Raw genomic sequence first — 15,581 nt, 5'->3', positions numbered from 1 at the left:
TACACACAGTGGAGAAGGGAGCCAGGGACTGTGGACCCTCAGGGACTCACCAGAGGCGCTGAAGGACTGTTCCACTAGGCCCACCTTCACCACCTGCAAGAACAGACAAGTCAGATGATGGCTGGCATGAGCAGGGCTGTGCACTGCCCCTCTCCTCCCCAGCCCCAACAGTGGCCCCCTCAACACACTCACCCCCACAAAAGGTACAAACTTCTGGCAGGAGTCCTCGTCAGGGCTGCACAAGGAAGAGAGGTAGGTCAGGGTCTGGGTGTGCTGAGCACTGAGAGCTGTGTGGCCAGCCCTGTGGCCCGTGGACCCTCAACGCTGGCAGAGGTCAATGCTGGCTCATTGCCAGTGTGACTGTCTCCTCTGCCCTCCCTCCCATGGGACCCCCTGTCCCCAACATGGCAGCACAGGGAACACTACACAAGGAGGCAAGGAACTGACCCCTCCAGTGCTGGGAGAGGGCTTACATGCGGGAGGGCAGCTCTGCCCCACTTTGGGGTCATGGCTCCTCTGCACGGCAAGAGGGATGGACGCACATGGGGGGAAGGGAGGGGGCCAGGCAGCGGCACAGCAAGCACAAGCCAATACCTGATATAAAAATCAAAATAGAGACTTCTCTTCCTTGGGTGCCAGAAACCAAGAGAAGGGAGAAGTGAGAGTGCAGCTGGAACACGAGCTTCAACCCCCAGGCAGCACCGTGCCGGCTTGTGGCCCCCAGCCCAGCTCAGCCCTGTCTGCCCGTCCACCACTGGGGCCATCACACCCACAGCTGCTGGAGGGGCCGAGCGCACTAGGGGGTGGCAGGGGATGGTGCTGAGGGCCTCTCACAGTGCAACCACAGCTCCCCTCAGCACTGTGCTGCTCGCTGGCAGGGTAGAGCCTGGGGTCTCACTCACTTGTCCCCCGTCTCACAGAGCCCTGTCCCAAGCACAGCCACACAAAGCAGGACAGCCACCCTGGGGTAACTCTCACCTTTTCTGCTTGTACGTCAGCATGGCCTCAGAGATGGGGAGCTGGTGAGAGAGGCTGGCTCCAGCGATGAACTGGGCCACACGGCCCGCAATGTCCACAGTGTCTGCGGGCACAAAGAGCAGCAAGAGCTTTGGTGGCCACTGAGCTACCCTTTGGGCACTGCTGGCACTGGCCTGCTCCACTCCTCACCTGCCATGGGTGGCTCAGCCCTGCTGAAGAGCTCCCGCCATGCTGTGTCCAGGAAGAGAGTGCTGTATTTGTTGTCCACTGAGGCCAGGTACTTGGCGAGAGGGTGAGAGCCTGTGGGTGAGAAAGGTGACGTTGGCTCCAGGTAGGTAAACCCAGGGTGGTGGGAGGGGACAACCCCAGAGCTGGGCTCATGGTGGTTCTCACCCAGTGGCACCAGCAGGAAGCGAAGGTAGTTAAGCCAGTCAGGTGTCTTGCTGGCCAGCTGCTCCACAAAAAAACGGAGGACAACGCTCAGGTAGCTCTGGTCCCCCGCCACCACCACCTTCACTGGAGGAGGCATGTGGGAGTTACAGTTACAGCTGCCAAAGGGAGAGAAAAGGAGACCGTGAGGGACTCGTGGCTCAGCAGGTGGGTCAGGCAGCCTGGGATGTGTGCTGCCAGGCCAGCTAACCCAGCCCCAGATACCCATAGCTGACAGCCTCAGGCTTGCTGAGCACTGCCATGAGCAAAACCAGCACCAGCATCCCCCACTTCCCCCAGGGCCTGCACCTGCTCCTAGAATTGTGCCAGCAATTCCAAAGGGTCCTAATAAGTCCTGAAGGAGACAGGGCCCTTTCCAGCCCTTCTCTGCTGGAACCACCCATCTGAACCCGAGAGCTGTACTTACTATCGCTGGATGCGGGAGACGGTGGTGTTGAAGGCTGCCTGGATGTCTGCCACGGAGCAGGTGGATACGACCAACTGCTTGTGCGCCTGGAGCTGCTCACTCACGTACTGCCAATGCAGAGAGCTCAGGTTAAGGCACGCTGGGGGGCTGTGGCTGTGCTGGCCAGCACCAGCCCACACGTACCTTGTCCCCTGTCCACCCTGGGGAAGAGCTGGAGCCCTTGTCCCCACCAATGCTGTGCAGACAGGCTGAAACCATCAGGTTCCCCTTAGGCTGTATGCCCAAGATGGCTTGCCCAACAGCCCCACACGCTCGCCTTTGAGCAAAGCAGTCACCACTCTGCAATGGCAAGGGCAAAACTGTCCCAAGAACCAGGCTGTGTTCCTTCAGATAGAGGGTTTGGTCCAGGGACCAGGATTTGAATCCTGCCATCCCACAGCAGGGCCCAGATCTAGGCTGAGTCCCCCTCTGCTTGCTCCCTCCCACCGTAACACTCCAGAATCCTTCTGTGCCTTTTCTTGCATCTGTGGGCAACTAAACAGTGGTAAAATAGTCCACTGTTGTGACTACAGGGCTTAGAAGATGCCATGACAGGGTCTGGGAATGGGTGTTGCTCCTTTGGCCCCATCAGGACAAGAGCTAGAGCAGGAACATGCCAAGGATGCATGACTCCACTTTCTCACTCAGAAACCCTTTCTTCTGCCACAGACCCTGTGTTGATTCCCTAGTACTGTTTCTGGATGTCAGGTACAGGATCCCCAAAGGGCCTCCACCAGTGTTTTATATAAATGCTGTTTGCATGTTTGCACACACATATGTGGTCCTGCTCACCAGCAGCAGTCAACTCTTCCACACATGTGGGAGGCAGGTGCTTGTTAGGGGCTGTGCCCATCCTCACATGGACACCAAGGTGGTGAGTACAAGACAGGAAGGCTTCACATTCCTTCCTGCCCAAAGGTCCCATCTCGGATGTTGCAGTTAATGCTCCCTGGGAGCACTGGTCTAAGCTTTTCCCTTCTCTTGGAGTGAGAAACAGCACCTCTGCTGCTCCCCAGGGCCTGGTGCAGAGGAAGTCTGGCATCTCCACCAGGACATCCATTGAAGCTCTGACCCATGTGGTCACTGGGAGCCAGGACCAAGCAGTGAGGGTACAAGACACAGTTCATTAATGAGCCTATCTGGGACTGCTCAGGGCACTGGGAAATTTGAGGATCCAGGAATGCTGGTATGTGGCACATGACAAGAGACACACCAGAATCTTGTGTGTAGCTCAGCACTGTGCTATGTACCTGCAGGAAGGGCCACAATGGGGGAGAGGAGGGCATAGCTGGTGCCAGTTCCCCTAGGACACCCTGCCATGGTTGGGAGTATCCTCTAGGACTCTGCTTCCGTCTCTCTCCTTGCATCCAGCTCCCATCACACCTACTCACCTGCCCTTGCCACTCAGCGACATTCACCAGCACAATGCTCTCAGGAAGCTGCTCATCTGAGATCAGGATCTGGTTCAGCTGATCATAAACAGACTTTCGAGGCACCTATAGCAGGATCACCAGAAAAGTTATCCCCATCTGGTGGCCACTCTGCCCACGGCTGAAGGCCTGACAGGGCAACTTAGTGAGAAGCCTCCCGGTGAGATGGTTTCCAGGACCTCACCTGAGTGCTGTGCCATGAGTCTGGAGAGCTCTCGCTGTCCAGGCTACTGGCACGGCCACCCTGTCCCTTTGAGCTCTGCCGGTCCTTCACAGAGGTGCTGCGGGGACGCCACAACTGCTTGTTCTCCGCTTTGCTGTGAGTGAGAAGCAGGAGAGGAAACACTGTTGAGGAAATCCCATTTCCACCAACCCCTGCTCACACTGAGCCCTCTCAGACCAAGAAAGGGGTACAGAGCCACCCTACCTGGGGGACACAGCACTGGGGAGCTCAGCTTTGGTCCCAGGGCTCAGCTGGGCAAGCTTGTCCACGCTGCCCTCCCTCGTGGCAGCTTCTGTGGGGGCCAGCCGTGAACATGGCTCTTCTGCAGCCAGCTCCTGAGGGCCACACATAGTCACTTCACACACATTGCTCTTCCTGCCCTGCTCCTTGCACCCATGGGTGCCCCCCCATCCAGGATAGGTCTTGTGGTCCTGCTGGAGAGCCCAGGCTGCACAGCCTCAAGGAGGCTGGGCTGCATGTCTTGCAAACCCTAACGTTCCTCCCCTCACATTCCTTCAGCCCAATCTACCTGTTCCCCAAGCCCTACTCCCAGGCTGGTGGGCATGCCTGGAACCCCAGAAAGCAAAGTGAGGACAGAAGAAGCTCTGGCCCCACTCCACATCCCATAGCCTGGACTCACCACTGCAGGGACTTCCACTCCTGGCTCTTCCTGTGGTTGCAGTGCTCCAGGCTTCCGCTTTTCTGCTTCGCCCTGGGGAACAGGGAGTGGGGTCAGAGCAGGATGGAGCGCCCCAGGTGGGGCAGCTGCTAGTTACCCACTCCTGGCCCTTCAGAACACATGCTCCCACAGGGGAGCCCGGCATCCCCCTGGGACTAGCCCCAGTGGATGCCCACCATCACTACCTGTCTGCCTGTGCTGGGAAAAAGAAGCGGAAAGAAGGGAAGGAGCAGCCCCAGGCAGGTGCTGCTGGGAGCTGTGGTCTCAGAGGGAGCTGCAGGCACTGTGGGGATGCTGAGCTTGCTGGGGAGGGAAGGGGGCAAGAGGTGGTGGTGTGGTGGTGTAACTCACAGGGCTGCCCGACTCTTGATCCTGCCCTTTCTGGCTGTGCAGACTGCCGATCTCAGTCTGGGAACCAGAATGAGAGACTCCCTCAAAGAAACGCCTGCAGAGAAACAGACAGACGAACGGACGGACAGACAAGACAGATGGGAGAGAAAAAGGCAGGAATAAGAGAGGAACAAAGTCACCATGATCCCAGCACACCCCCACTGGCCTGTCCCAAGCACAGAGTACTGTGGAAATCCAGACACCCAACTGTCTGAGTGGCTCACAGTTCAGGAGCAGACCTGCCAGTAGACCACTAGCCTCACGCACCATGGTCTGCTGCAACAACACTGGGTACAGGGATAGGATGGGGCCACCCCAGACCAAGAGGGCTAAACCTGAAGTTTGAGGCCAGGGTCCCTGTCTCCTAGCCAGCAGTGATTTCTCTCAGGTGATCCCCTACTGCTGCAATTCAGGATGAGGAATCACCACCTTGCTCTGTCTCACTGGTATATGGTCCCTGTGATCTCCAATGTGCTATTAGGCCTCTCTGCACCACCACAGCTTCTACAGGTTCCTGCTGCCTTCCCTTCTGTTCCCTCTTTTCCAGAGAGGGCTTCTTGCATCTGACTGCTGCTGCTGCACACTGTCAGCTGCAGCTTCCGCCTTCCCTTTCTGCTCTTCCCTCTCCCAAGGCTCTGCAGACCAGTACTGCACACAGAACTGCACCACAGGTAGCACAGCAGCATTGCAATGTCCCGTTTTGTTCCCTTGCACTTAAATTTAGGACCTTTTTTAGGTATCCGAGTAGATGTTTTGGTAGAGCTTTACAGTGCAACTCCACAGTTCTGCTCCCCAGACACTATGGCTAACACAGGAATTCCCTGGGGGCAGGAAGACTGCCTCTGCCACCACGCTGTGAGCTTCTACCTTTGTTTCCCTTTTTCCATCCATTATTTATTTGCCAAGGACCTCCTCTACATCCTGTGGGCTGCTCCAAGTCCAGTCTTTAGGAAACAAGCAGGCTCTATCTCACTGTCAGCTTTCCCAGGAGCCAGGAGCCAGCTTCCCTCTAAACTGTGTGTATGTATTTGCTCACTGGCCCCTAGGAAAAGTTTCTCCCAATTCACCTGGTGTGCAGGTGGGGATATCAGGTTGCAGCATTTCAGAGATAGCCACAGAGATGTAGGATACAGTGTAGCTCTTCTGTTAGGACTCTGCCAGGGTTTCCACTGTTTTCTACTGTCCTCATCTGTGTATGTTTGCAGCTTTCTTCAGGATACCGGCAAGCCTCTGAATATCCTGGCTGCTCCTTTTACTTTTCTTTTAACATGTTTCCTCACTTCTATACAGCATGCTGTGCTGCCAGGCACAACAGCATTTGTCAGGTTATTTCCTTTTACTGCTCCTACAATGTAGGCTCTTCATCTCAGTAAATGATGGTCCCCACCACAGAGTAGCTCTTCAGCAGCAATGTGAAGTTAAAGTTCAATTTTCTTCTCATGGGCTCTGTGAGGAGCTGCTTCATGACACGTTCATTTACCAAAGCTACAGGTTTAGTCGGCATTGTGCCCTGGTGGGAAATATTCTTCAGGTCACACAGGGTGAAATTATGTGTCCTGTTATTAACATACTTCTCCCCTCTTGACCCCTCCAACCTCTGCTAAAGGATGTACAGTCATTACTTTACATTTGCCTTTTCTCAGCCAGCAATTTCAATCCCTAAACCCTATGTCAACAACTTAAGAGTTGAACCAGAGTAATATGTCCATTTTTTAATAATTCACTCCCTGATCAGTGCCCCAGTAATCCCACCAGATTGTGAGATAACCCCGTTGCCCCTGGCACCTCCTAAAACATCTTCATCCCCTCCTCATTGGATGTGTTTAGATTGTATACGCTTGTTCTGGCTTCCTACACTCCACTTAAATGGGGTTGTCTCCCCATTCTCCATGGAAGCTGTGTCTGTTTCTGCCTTCTCCCTTGCAATTCAGAAGCTTTCATCCCTGGAGGATGTGTCACACTGAGCACAGAGCTTTTCTGCAATTCTCAGCTTTCCCTGTTCCACAGTTTAAGAGCTTTCCTATAGGCATGACTGAGCCTTAGAAGGCTGAGATTTAGGTTAACCCCTCCCTTCTGCACAGCCTCCTCCTGTTTTCAATGAATTAGTCTCCTTTCCCCCATCCACTTTCCCAGTCATCAATAAAGACATCTGCTCTGATCTTCAATTAAACAAGGTCTTGCCTAACAGCCTTTCTAGCCCCAGTTTCACCCCAGTGCAGCAGCAGTCTGCAGCTGTGTGGCTTTTCTGGCTGATCAAAAGGATGGCTATCTGCTCCCAATGCCACTGGCCCAATCCAGGGCACTTACCACTGCTCACCCTTCAAGGACTACCTTGATGCCACAGAAACCTTCATCATCTCTAGCAAGGCTGGCTATGACAATAAATAAATTCACTGTGAAGATCTCATCTTGAATTCACAGGCTGGGCTGGAAGGCCATCACCAGCTGAAAGGAGAGCTTTGGAACTATACAAGCTACACTAGAGACCTCATCAGATGGTTCCACATCTCCTCAGAAAAAGTACAGACCCAGTAATGTGAATTTATGGGGATACACACTCAGCACTGCCAGAAATGGAGACACTAGAGAGAATATCAAACTAGGGACACTTTGTGAACAGGCTGAAAAGCAGCCCAGGACCCAGTAGGCTGTCCTACCACAGACAGCAGCAAACATTGAGGAAGAGTGTAAAGGCAGGTACAAGCACAAAACAACACTTTCTCTAGGATGCTCTCTCTACCAATGACCAGATGCTTGCAAAGAGGCATTTGTAGAACCAAGAAGAGGTCTTATGCCTAAATACGCTCAATAGATTTTTCTTAAAATTTACATAGTTTGCATAGATAAATCATTATTTCACCACAAAAAGACCTTCCTCCTTCTCTCACAGCACCTTTGTTTCTTGAAAGCCTTTGAGGAGAGACCATATGAAACTCCTTTTGGAGTACAAGAAGACCACCTAAGCAGCTCCCCCTTGCCCATGAACCTGCTGTCTCCTTCACAATAACTTGTGAATTTGTTGAAAACATTACCTCTGTTGTATTTCTTTTTTTTTTTTACATAGTGCTCCATGGGTTCCTGAATCCAGGAGATTTAATTTCAGATTGCCTGTGGCAAACAAAGTCTGCTACCCCTGCAAAGTACCTTCAGCAGGGATTCCAACTAATCCAAATTAAATTTAAATATTGAACTACAGAAACAATAATGGCAAGTAAGCTTGGGTTGGCTAGGTGAGACCCAGTGCAGCCAAGCAGAAAGGCAACTTTTTCACAAAGGGACAGTATGGAAACAGAATAGACATGAGGAGAGAGGCCAGGTTAATGCAGATCATATGAGCGAAAAGCCGGGTTTCATTGCATGGTCCACTGGAGACCTCTGTGCCAAGTAAGCAGTGCTTGGTGGAGCAAATCAATCCACTAGGTGCCTGGGGAATGGGGTGAGGAACATTGCTGATGGCTGCTAGTCACGTCTCCACAAATAATGGGAATGCAGCATGCAGATCCCACAAGGACACAGTAACTGGCCCAAGCAGTCACAAAGTGCTCAAAAAGCAGGCATGCTTCCATGTGGGGAGCCCTGAAAAGGCCAGGACTGTCAGCAGAAAGATATTAGAGCAAGGAACAGCAGGGACTTAGATCAAGTAGGTACTCTTCCAGCAGAACAGTATCAGATGCTGGATTGTCAGGAAATTAAATGAGACTAAATATGAGGAAACCAAGTTCTAATGGGCAGGTTTGACTTTATTATACAAGATATGCGAGAGAGAAGTTCAGTGATGCCAACAGAAGATGGCGATGGGAGTGGTGAAAAGACATTGCCTGCATTAGCCCAAGCAACAGAGAAGTGTCAGAGGACATTTCTCCAGGTCCCACAGACTGTGCTGTCAGTTTGGGATCACTTGCAACCCTTACCTCAGAGTGGGCTTGGGTGTGCTGTGCACACTCTCATTGTCCTCAATCTCTGGGCCACTGTCACTGTTGTTGCACTCCTCCAGGCTATCATACAGCAAGCCCAGGTCTTCCTCTACCTCTTGGGTCTGGTCTACGGGATCAGAGTCCAGGACCTGTGGGACCAAGTCCAGAGGTCAGTGAAGAGATATGGAGTCATCTGCATCCCAGGCCAGGCATGTACAAGCTCCCTCCCAGCCACAAGGCACAGTATGGCACAACAAGGAGCCAGATCCAGGGTGTGGAAGTACAAAGTGAAACTATCACTGGACAAAAGGGGGGTTGCCATGAGCACAACATCTGAAGGAGTCTCAGACACTCATCACATTTACTGGGAGGTAGGACACCTGGGAGGACCTCCACTGGCTGTGCTGCATGCTCAGTACAGTGCTCAGCCAAAGGCCAGCTACCCCAGGCTGACACTAGCCTGCTCTCAGTCATGAAGAGGACTGCCCTTGCAATGCCAGCTCCTGGGGCGGAGGCAGCGTATGACAGCTCCCTTCTTCCCCCAGCCTCTCTCCCCAGCAGGAAGGAGTTTTTGATTTGAGTTGCCTTCCTGAGGCAGAAGGCTTTAGAAAAGCCAAGGCCTGGTGTGTGCATGTCTCACAGTGCCTCTGGTACCATCCAAGAGCACCTGAAGCTCAAGCCCTGTGCTCCCAGTCAGTAGGAACCAGCAGTCGGGACACCTACACATCTGCTGCAGGAGACATTGCCAGGTGGGCAGTCTTCCAACTTCTTACCTCCTCTGTCACTTTAAACCTCTTCAGCAAAGCCACAAATTTCTGCTTGAAGTTTGGTTGCTAAAACAGAACAAGGAAAGAAAAACAATCAGCAAAAACCATCAAGCCATGTTCCAAGATCACTACTGTACAGGCCACAGTTGCTCTCTTAAACATGCTGCCAGCTCCTTTCTGGATCCACAAGCTATGATCAGGTTCAGCTATGATCTCTCTTGCTCTTCACATTTGCTCTAGGACTTGGACTAAATTTGGACTCTTCCAGAAGCCTCTGTATCTGGGCATGGGAGAGGGCACAAGGATTAAGACTGTCTCTGCTACAGGCTAGAATAGAGCTTTCTCTATTTAAATCCCCTGTCTACCCAGACCCTCTGGTTGAGGAATGCTGCCCTCCAACAAAAAAAGATGGGGAAGAAAACTCAGGAAGATGGTACCCATGCCCCTGCAGGGCTGAATCAGATGGGGATGAGGAGATGCTTGGAGAGCAGGGGGCTGGCAAGACAGCTCCTTCCTGCTGCTGACAAGCAGCTAATGGTTCACCTTTCCTTGCACCAACCTTCCCCTTCCTGAGAGAGCAAAAGAGAACATGTCACAGCAGCAAGTCATAAGTGTGTTGCACACAGATCAGCATTGCTATGAAGTGAGGCTAAAAACAGTACAGATTGTGAGCTAGAATACAGCTCGAAGAAGCAAGCTAACTATTAACAGCAAGAGGTTTACCCCTTCTTCTCAGATCCAAGGACTCCCTCGCCTGCTCTGTACCACTGCCAGCCTCCCCCCCAAGTGTCCCCTCACTCCCTGCAGGGAAGAGAAGAGAGTCCCTTCCATCCCTCTAATCATGTAAATGCTGATGTTACTCTGGCCATTGATGTGGTTCGGATCATTTTCCTCCTAGCCTTCTTGGTTTTCCTCAAGTCATCCTCTTCATCAAACAGATCCTGTGGGCAAGAGGTCATAGCATATCAGAACAATTTAGAGTACAGGGAGTAGCATCTCCTAAAAGGTCCTCTGCCCTGTGTTTGCCTCCCATTTTGAAAAGTTTTGGTCCACTCTGCTCCCAGAGTCTTGCTTCTCACTTCTCTCATCTATCTCCACACAACTCCTTCTCTCCCTTCTCCTTATCCCCCAAAAGACTTTCTTCCCCTTAGCCTTTACCCCCAGGCCCCTGCAGGGGGCACATTTACCAGCAAGATTCAGAGAAGTGGCAGCAGCTTCCTGCTAACAGCAACTTTTCTGTAACAGCAAGCCTTGTTACAAACTAAAACTCTTCCCTCTGCATCCACCAGCCTCCTTATGACCCACGTGTTGCTCTCCTCCTCTCTCCTCCCCAGGGTTAGCTCAGACGGCACAGCACCTGATCTCACAAAAAGCCTTCCTCCAGGAATCAGCCTCACAATACATACAGCTCCCAAGGACACGGGGCCCTGATATGTTAACCCAGCATGATGGGGCAAGCAGCGTGGAGGACCCTGAACAGGGGGTTTGTACCTGTGCTTGATCAGCACATTAACACCAATAGTCTTTTTTGGCCTTGAGCGTAGGCACCACAAGAGGAAGCATACAGCAGTGGTGCAGCTCATTACAGGGCTGGGATGGGTCTGCCCACCTCTGACTGTTTTCAGACCTATTCTGTACTTTTTCCTAAAATCTCTGTTCTTTCTCAGAGAGAGGGCAGTCTCTCTCCTGTTATCACAGGGAGGTGGGAGATAATCATGGTGCGAGGCGGCAGGGGCTCAGCAGGGGTTTTATGCTGCAGACTAGACAGCTTCAAGGACACACAGGTGAGAAATATGGCTCTCCAAAGCCCCTTGCCCCACCATGGACTTGAAAAGCAGACCATAGTTCTTCCATCTGTCACGTATTGTGGCTGTCTGCCCTCTGAAACTATGACAAATGTTTACAAGGGTGAAGAGCAGACTTGAGGTGACCAAGGCTCTTAACCCCTGACTCTTGCCCCAGAAATGGGACCAGGACATAAGCTACCCTGCCAGGCCTGCCTTACCTGACCCTGCACGGCATCATCACTGGCCTCCTGCTCTGAGGAAAAGCTGTCATCCTCTTCTTCAGAGTAGTTATCAATGTCTGGGGAGCGATCTGAAAGCAAACAGTAGAGATGCCATGGCTAAGTATGACACCTGTCATGGCTCCAGTGAAATGATTGTTATTGCTGGCAGGCACTTGGGGACATACTCCGTTACCCATGTCCTGTCCCTAATGTTTGCCTTCAGGTCTGTGATGAGTGCTAACACACCTGAAGCTTTGATTTTAGGACCCGAGGGTATGCTCCCATCCTCATGGTCAATGGGCTGACTGGACAAAGAGTAGATGCTGATTTCAGCCACTCGGATGCTCATGTCCTTCATGTTGCTGTGGAGGCCCAGAAGCTGCCCACCGTCTGTCGGGTGCTGCATCACCTAGGCAGACAGACAAAACCCCTGACTGGGTGACACAATGCCAGCTAGCAGCCCACCCTCTCCACCTTGCAGCTAGCCAACAAGCCAGAGCACTCACAGTGCTGAGAGCCTGCCAGCCAGGCCAGCTCCTTCCCAGCACTGGCACAGGGAGGCCATGCAAAGCTCCCCTCTGTTCCAAGCACCCTGTACCTCAGCCATGTTAATGATGCCCACTGCAAGGGTCTTGTAGCCCAGGATCGTGCGGTTCTTGTATCTCTTCCTCCTCTGCAGCATGATCTGCAGTTTGTTGCCATCTCTCTTGAGGAAGTGTGGGTACTGGGGAAGGGAAGCACAGGGAAGATGGTAGCATGAGGGCAAGGCTGAGCATGATGCAGGTAGAAAACTCTTCCTTAGGCTGCTGTACAGCAGGATCTGGCCTGCTGAGCTTTGAGGTGCTGCTCAGGGGCTGCCTGCACTGTGCATCATCCTCCAAATCCACATTGCCCAGCAAAACAGCCCTTGGAGCAATGGAGTAGCTGGACAGCAGCAAGAATCTGAGCTCTTATGATCTGGGCATGAGCAAACCACAGGAGGCCCCTCCTCAGAGGCTGCTCCCTTGACACTGAGCTCTCAAAGCCGTGCTTGAGAAGAAATGCCAGCTGAGGGAAGCACCAAGGATCCTAGAGGACCAGGCCACACAAGGTACCTGCAGAGAGAAGGTCAGCTCCAGCTCAGTCTCCATCAGGCCGCCAGGTGGGAGGACATACTCATTTGATCTCAGGACTCGCTTTGAACCCTACAAGATGGGTAGACACACAGAGCTAAGTTGGAGTGCTTAGGTCACAGATTCCACTGCACCACACATACAAGTCAATGGCGTTCACAGCTCACAAGGAAAATCCCAGTGCCTTGCCCCTCATTCCCTTCCGCCTCACAGAGCCACATCATACACACCAATCCATGCTTCACAAAAGCCTGCAGTCTCTCCTGAGCTGCTAAAGCCTCCTTCTCCTTGCCCAGCTGCCAGGGAGCACTTGTTCTTCCCAAGATCTGGGCTGCTTAGCCTGCAGGGCATCTGCAAAGGTACCTGGAGCCCACTGGACACTGTGGAGGGGGACACTTGCTAGAGCCAGAGGGAGCCATGCCTACAGCACCAGCAGGAGAAGGAAAGTGTCCCAACAAAAAGGTTGCAGAGCACACCTCTGCCCCCCAGCAGACAGACCCAGTGCAGACCCCTGCCCAAGCACCGCTGTCAGGATGGCTCTGCTAGGACCAAAGCAGGATGGCCCAGGGGAACAGAGGTCATACCACTTGACCAGCTTGTCTCTCAGAAAACTCCTCCTAGTCTTTCACTTGGACAACAGTCTATCTCTCCACATATACTAATGTTTTGTTACCACAGGAGGGCAGTAAGAGAGGTCCCCTAACTGTGTGCCCACTACCACTCCTTCCCTTTGCTTCTGTCCTACCTTTACTATCCCTACAGCTCAACTGCTGACACACTGAACAACTCGAGGGAAGAGACATGCTCCTGCAGCCCCATGCTCCAATTATAAAATAGCCCATGGTGGTTCCTCATGCTCTTCTGCCTCCCTGTGAATGGCCTAGCAAGCTGAGACATTGATTTAGGGAGGCAACAGGACAGGCCAGTAGAACTGTTCTTGCAAATCAGTAATCACTGCTTTTGTGAGTGCTCCTTAAACTGTGGGTTAGTGAGTAGATGGGTCAGAGCTAAGCAACAAGCATGGCAGTCCAAAAGAACTGGGTCCCACCTCATATATGTTCCCAGGATGTCATTGCACCCCTCTTCCCCTTTCCCAGCTTGATCCTGACAGATGTAAAGGCCAGTATGATCCTAAGGTGGCCATGGCCACAGACCCTTCAGCAACTTAGCCAAGTCCTAGGTTTGGCTAATGTTAGGTGAGGTTAGAGCCTCCAGATCTTAATCTCCACTGCAAATGGGACAGCAGCTCCAGAAGTCATCCTGGTACCACCTGAATGCTTCTGTCAAGGATACCACAGCCACATCAAAGAGAATGGCGATGGGCACAGGTGTGTTTCAGCACCCAGCGAGCACCAAGGAAGTTTGCTGATGGGAACTTCAGCAGAGTCCAGTAAGCCTGGGTGGTGCTGATATAAGAACTTTCTTGCATCTCTGTTGCTGGTGTTACCCATGAGCAACAAAACACCCAAACAACCTATTCTACAGTGACAGAACACTACACTTTGCTTGAGCAAAGTCAAGCTCTAGCAAAACCCTCCTTGGTTTTTAAGGAGCCCAGCCTGAGCTGTCTACAACATTGTTCCCAGTGCCTGTGCCAGGAGCAAAGACTTCCTGTGAACGGTCTTTCTAAAACTGAAGAGAGGAGTTGGAGCTCACCTCTTTTTCTGTTTGTGATCTTTCCTGGCCAAGAATGCACTGACTCTTCCTTCCCAAACTCTTCTTTAATAAGAGTTGATAGGTTGTCACTATGACAGTGACCACTATCATGTTAGCATATCTACCATTTGCTGTTTGTTGCAGAGAGATTATCCACCAAGGATTTGTTCTTCCGTCAAAACACAGATACCAGTGCAATTATTACTCTTGAAGATGCTGTTTCCAGGGATAGAGTTACAGCAAAGGAAAGGTGAGGACAGCCTGGGTGCTGCATCCAGTGAGTGAAAGTTTCATCAGCATTGCTGTCCCATGTGTCACTGTCATTCAGGTCTATGGACTTACTCACACAGCTCCACTTCTGGGCTCTGGCCCTCAATGAAACACTGGTGCACATCCATGTGGCATTTCAAGGACTGAGCCAAAGGCTGATTCATCATCACAATGCAAGCAGAAGGGAGCAGTAGCAAAACTCTGAGACCTCTAAACAGCAGCACTACTTTGAGTCAGTCCAGTTCTTAATAGGTGAGATGATCTGGCAGGAGGCACCCTGGCTGAGCTCAAGGCTGTGGGAGATCAGTGGACAACATGCAGATGAATATAATCAAAGTATTGCCATTTATTGAGAGTAGCGGTAGCCCTTTTATACACAGTCAGGCTGATAACATAACATAATATAAGCATATTGCTGATTGGTACAACACATTCTTCATATGCCACAGGGCACTATCTGACTGGTTAAATATAACTCTTTATGTGTTGTCTATGTGATGCTTTCCCATCCTGTTATTCTTCTTTTCTGCTGCTGACTTCCTTATCTTTTGCCCATAGCTGATCTCTTAGTAACCTTGCAGCTGGGCCTCAAGGCCCTTAGCTCACTCTGGCTAATGCTAAGTAGTCAGGATTGCTCACATGTCCATTTTCTTCCAGAAACTATCCAACACCAGGCCTAGGAGATACCTGGCCTGTGGAGTCACATGAAGGGAGAGAGATCATAATATCTAAGCTCAGCCAGAGGACCAGCTCCCAGGGCACCATGAAGCTTTGGACATGGGGTAGAAAAAGAGATATTGCACTGCAAATGCATGAGATACAGTTCTCTCAGAAAGATGAAGCCACTACCTAAGGCTAGGTTTCATTACAGATACACTACAAGATACACTAAGTTTTGTTAAATCCATGGCATTCACACAGTATTTCAGTAGAAAACACTAATCATCTTCAGGAACGATCAGAAAACTATCCAGAAAAACAATCAGAAAACTACCCTAGCAGAAACTATCACTGCTCCAATTAAACAGAACAGAAACTAGCACCTTGGGACTACTACCTTCCTATCAGCAAAGAGGAGTTAAGAACAATTTAGGATTTCTAGAAAGGTTGATGGAAACCTCATGAGACAAAAGCAAAGTCTTCCCTAGGACATCCCATGACTTTGCCAGACAGGACAGATTCTGTAGAAAGGGACAGGAGGAATCCTGGGGGACACTAAGGTACCCCTACATTGGCAGCCTGCCCTTTGTAGAAATGAC

The 15,581-nt window shown here is 51.6% G+C and overlaps 1 protein-coding gene across 2 annotated transcripts in view; it reads right to left on the bottom strand.

The window, feature by feature from the left end:
• Nucleotides 1-15,581, bottom strand: part of LOC103538623 (phosphofurin acidic cluster sorting protein 1) — a 66,739-nt gene that overhangs the window by 1,802 nt on the left and 49,356 nt on the right. The window contains exons 3-20 of one of the 2 annotated variants that reach the window (XM_030448424.1): nt 12,379-12,468; nt 11,883-12,008; nt 11,531-11,693; nt 11,282-11,373; nt 10,137-10,217; nt 9,283-9,342; nt 8,507-8,658; nt 4,557-4,650; nt 4,167-4,238; nt 3,731-3,861; nt 3,488-3,620; nt 3,265-3,369; nt 1,835-1,941; nt 1,372-1,526; nt 1,168-1,278; nt 979-1,081; nt 193-235; nt 51-93 (exon numbers count right to left, since the gene is read on the bottom strand). In XM_030448424.1, the coding sequence (XP_030304284.1) occupies nt 51-93; nt 193-235; nt 979-1,081; nt 1,168-1,278; nt 1,372-1,526; nt 1,835-1,941; nt 3,265-3,369; nt 3,488-3,620; nt 3,731-3,861; nt 4,167-4,238; nt 4,557-4,650; nt 8,507-8,658; nt 9,283-9,342; nt 10,137-10,217; nt 11,282-11,373; nt 11,531-11,693; nt 11,883-12,008; nt 12,379-12,468 (1,861 nt within the window). The remainder of the gene's footprint in view (nt 1-50; nt 94-192; nt 236-978; nt 1,082-1,167; nt 1,279-1,371; nt 1,527-1,834; nt 1,942-3,264; nt 3,370-3,487; nt 3,621-3,730; nt 3,862-4,166; nt 4,239-4,556; nt 4,651-8,506; nt 8,659-9,282; nt 9,343-10,136; nt 10,218-11,281; nt 11,374-11,530; nt 11,694-11,882; nt 12,009-12,378; nt 12,469-15,581) is intronic. The other variant, XM_030448422.1, reaches the window with a different exon arrangement.

The sequence above is a fragment of the Calypte anna genome, chromosome 3, assembly GCF_003957555.1.
Source record: "Calypte anna isolate BGI_N300 chromosome 3, bCalAnn1_v1.p, whole genome shotgun sequence".
NCBI lineage: Eukaryota > Metazoa > Chordata > Aves > Apodiformes > Trochilidae > Calypte > Calypte anna.
This window is presented reverse-complemented; position numbering and strand designations above follow the sequence as displayed.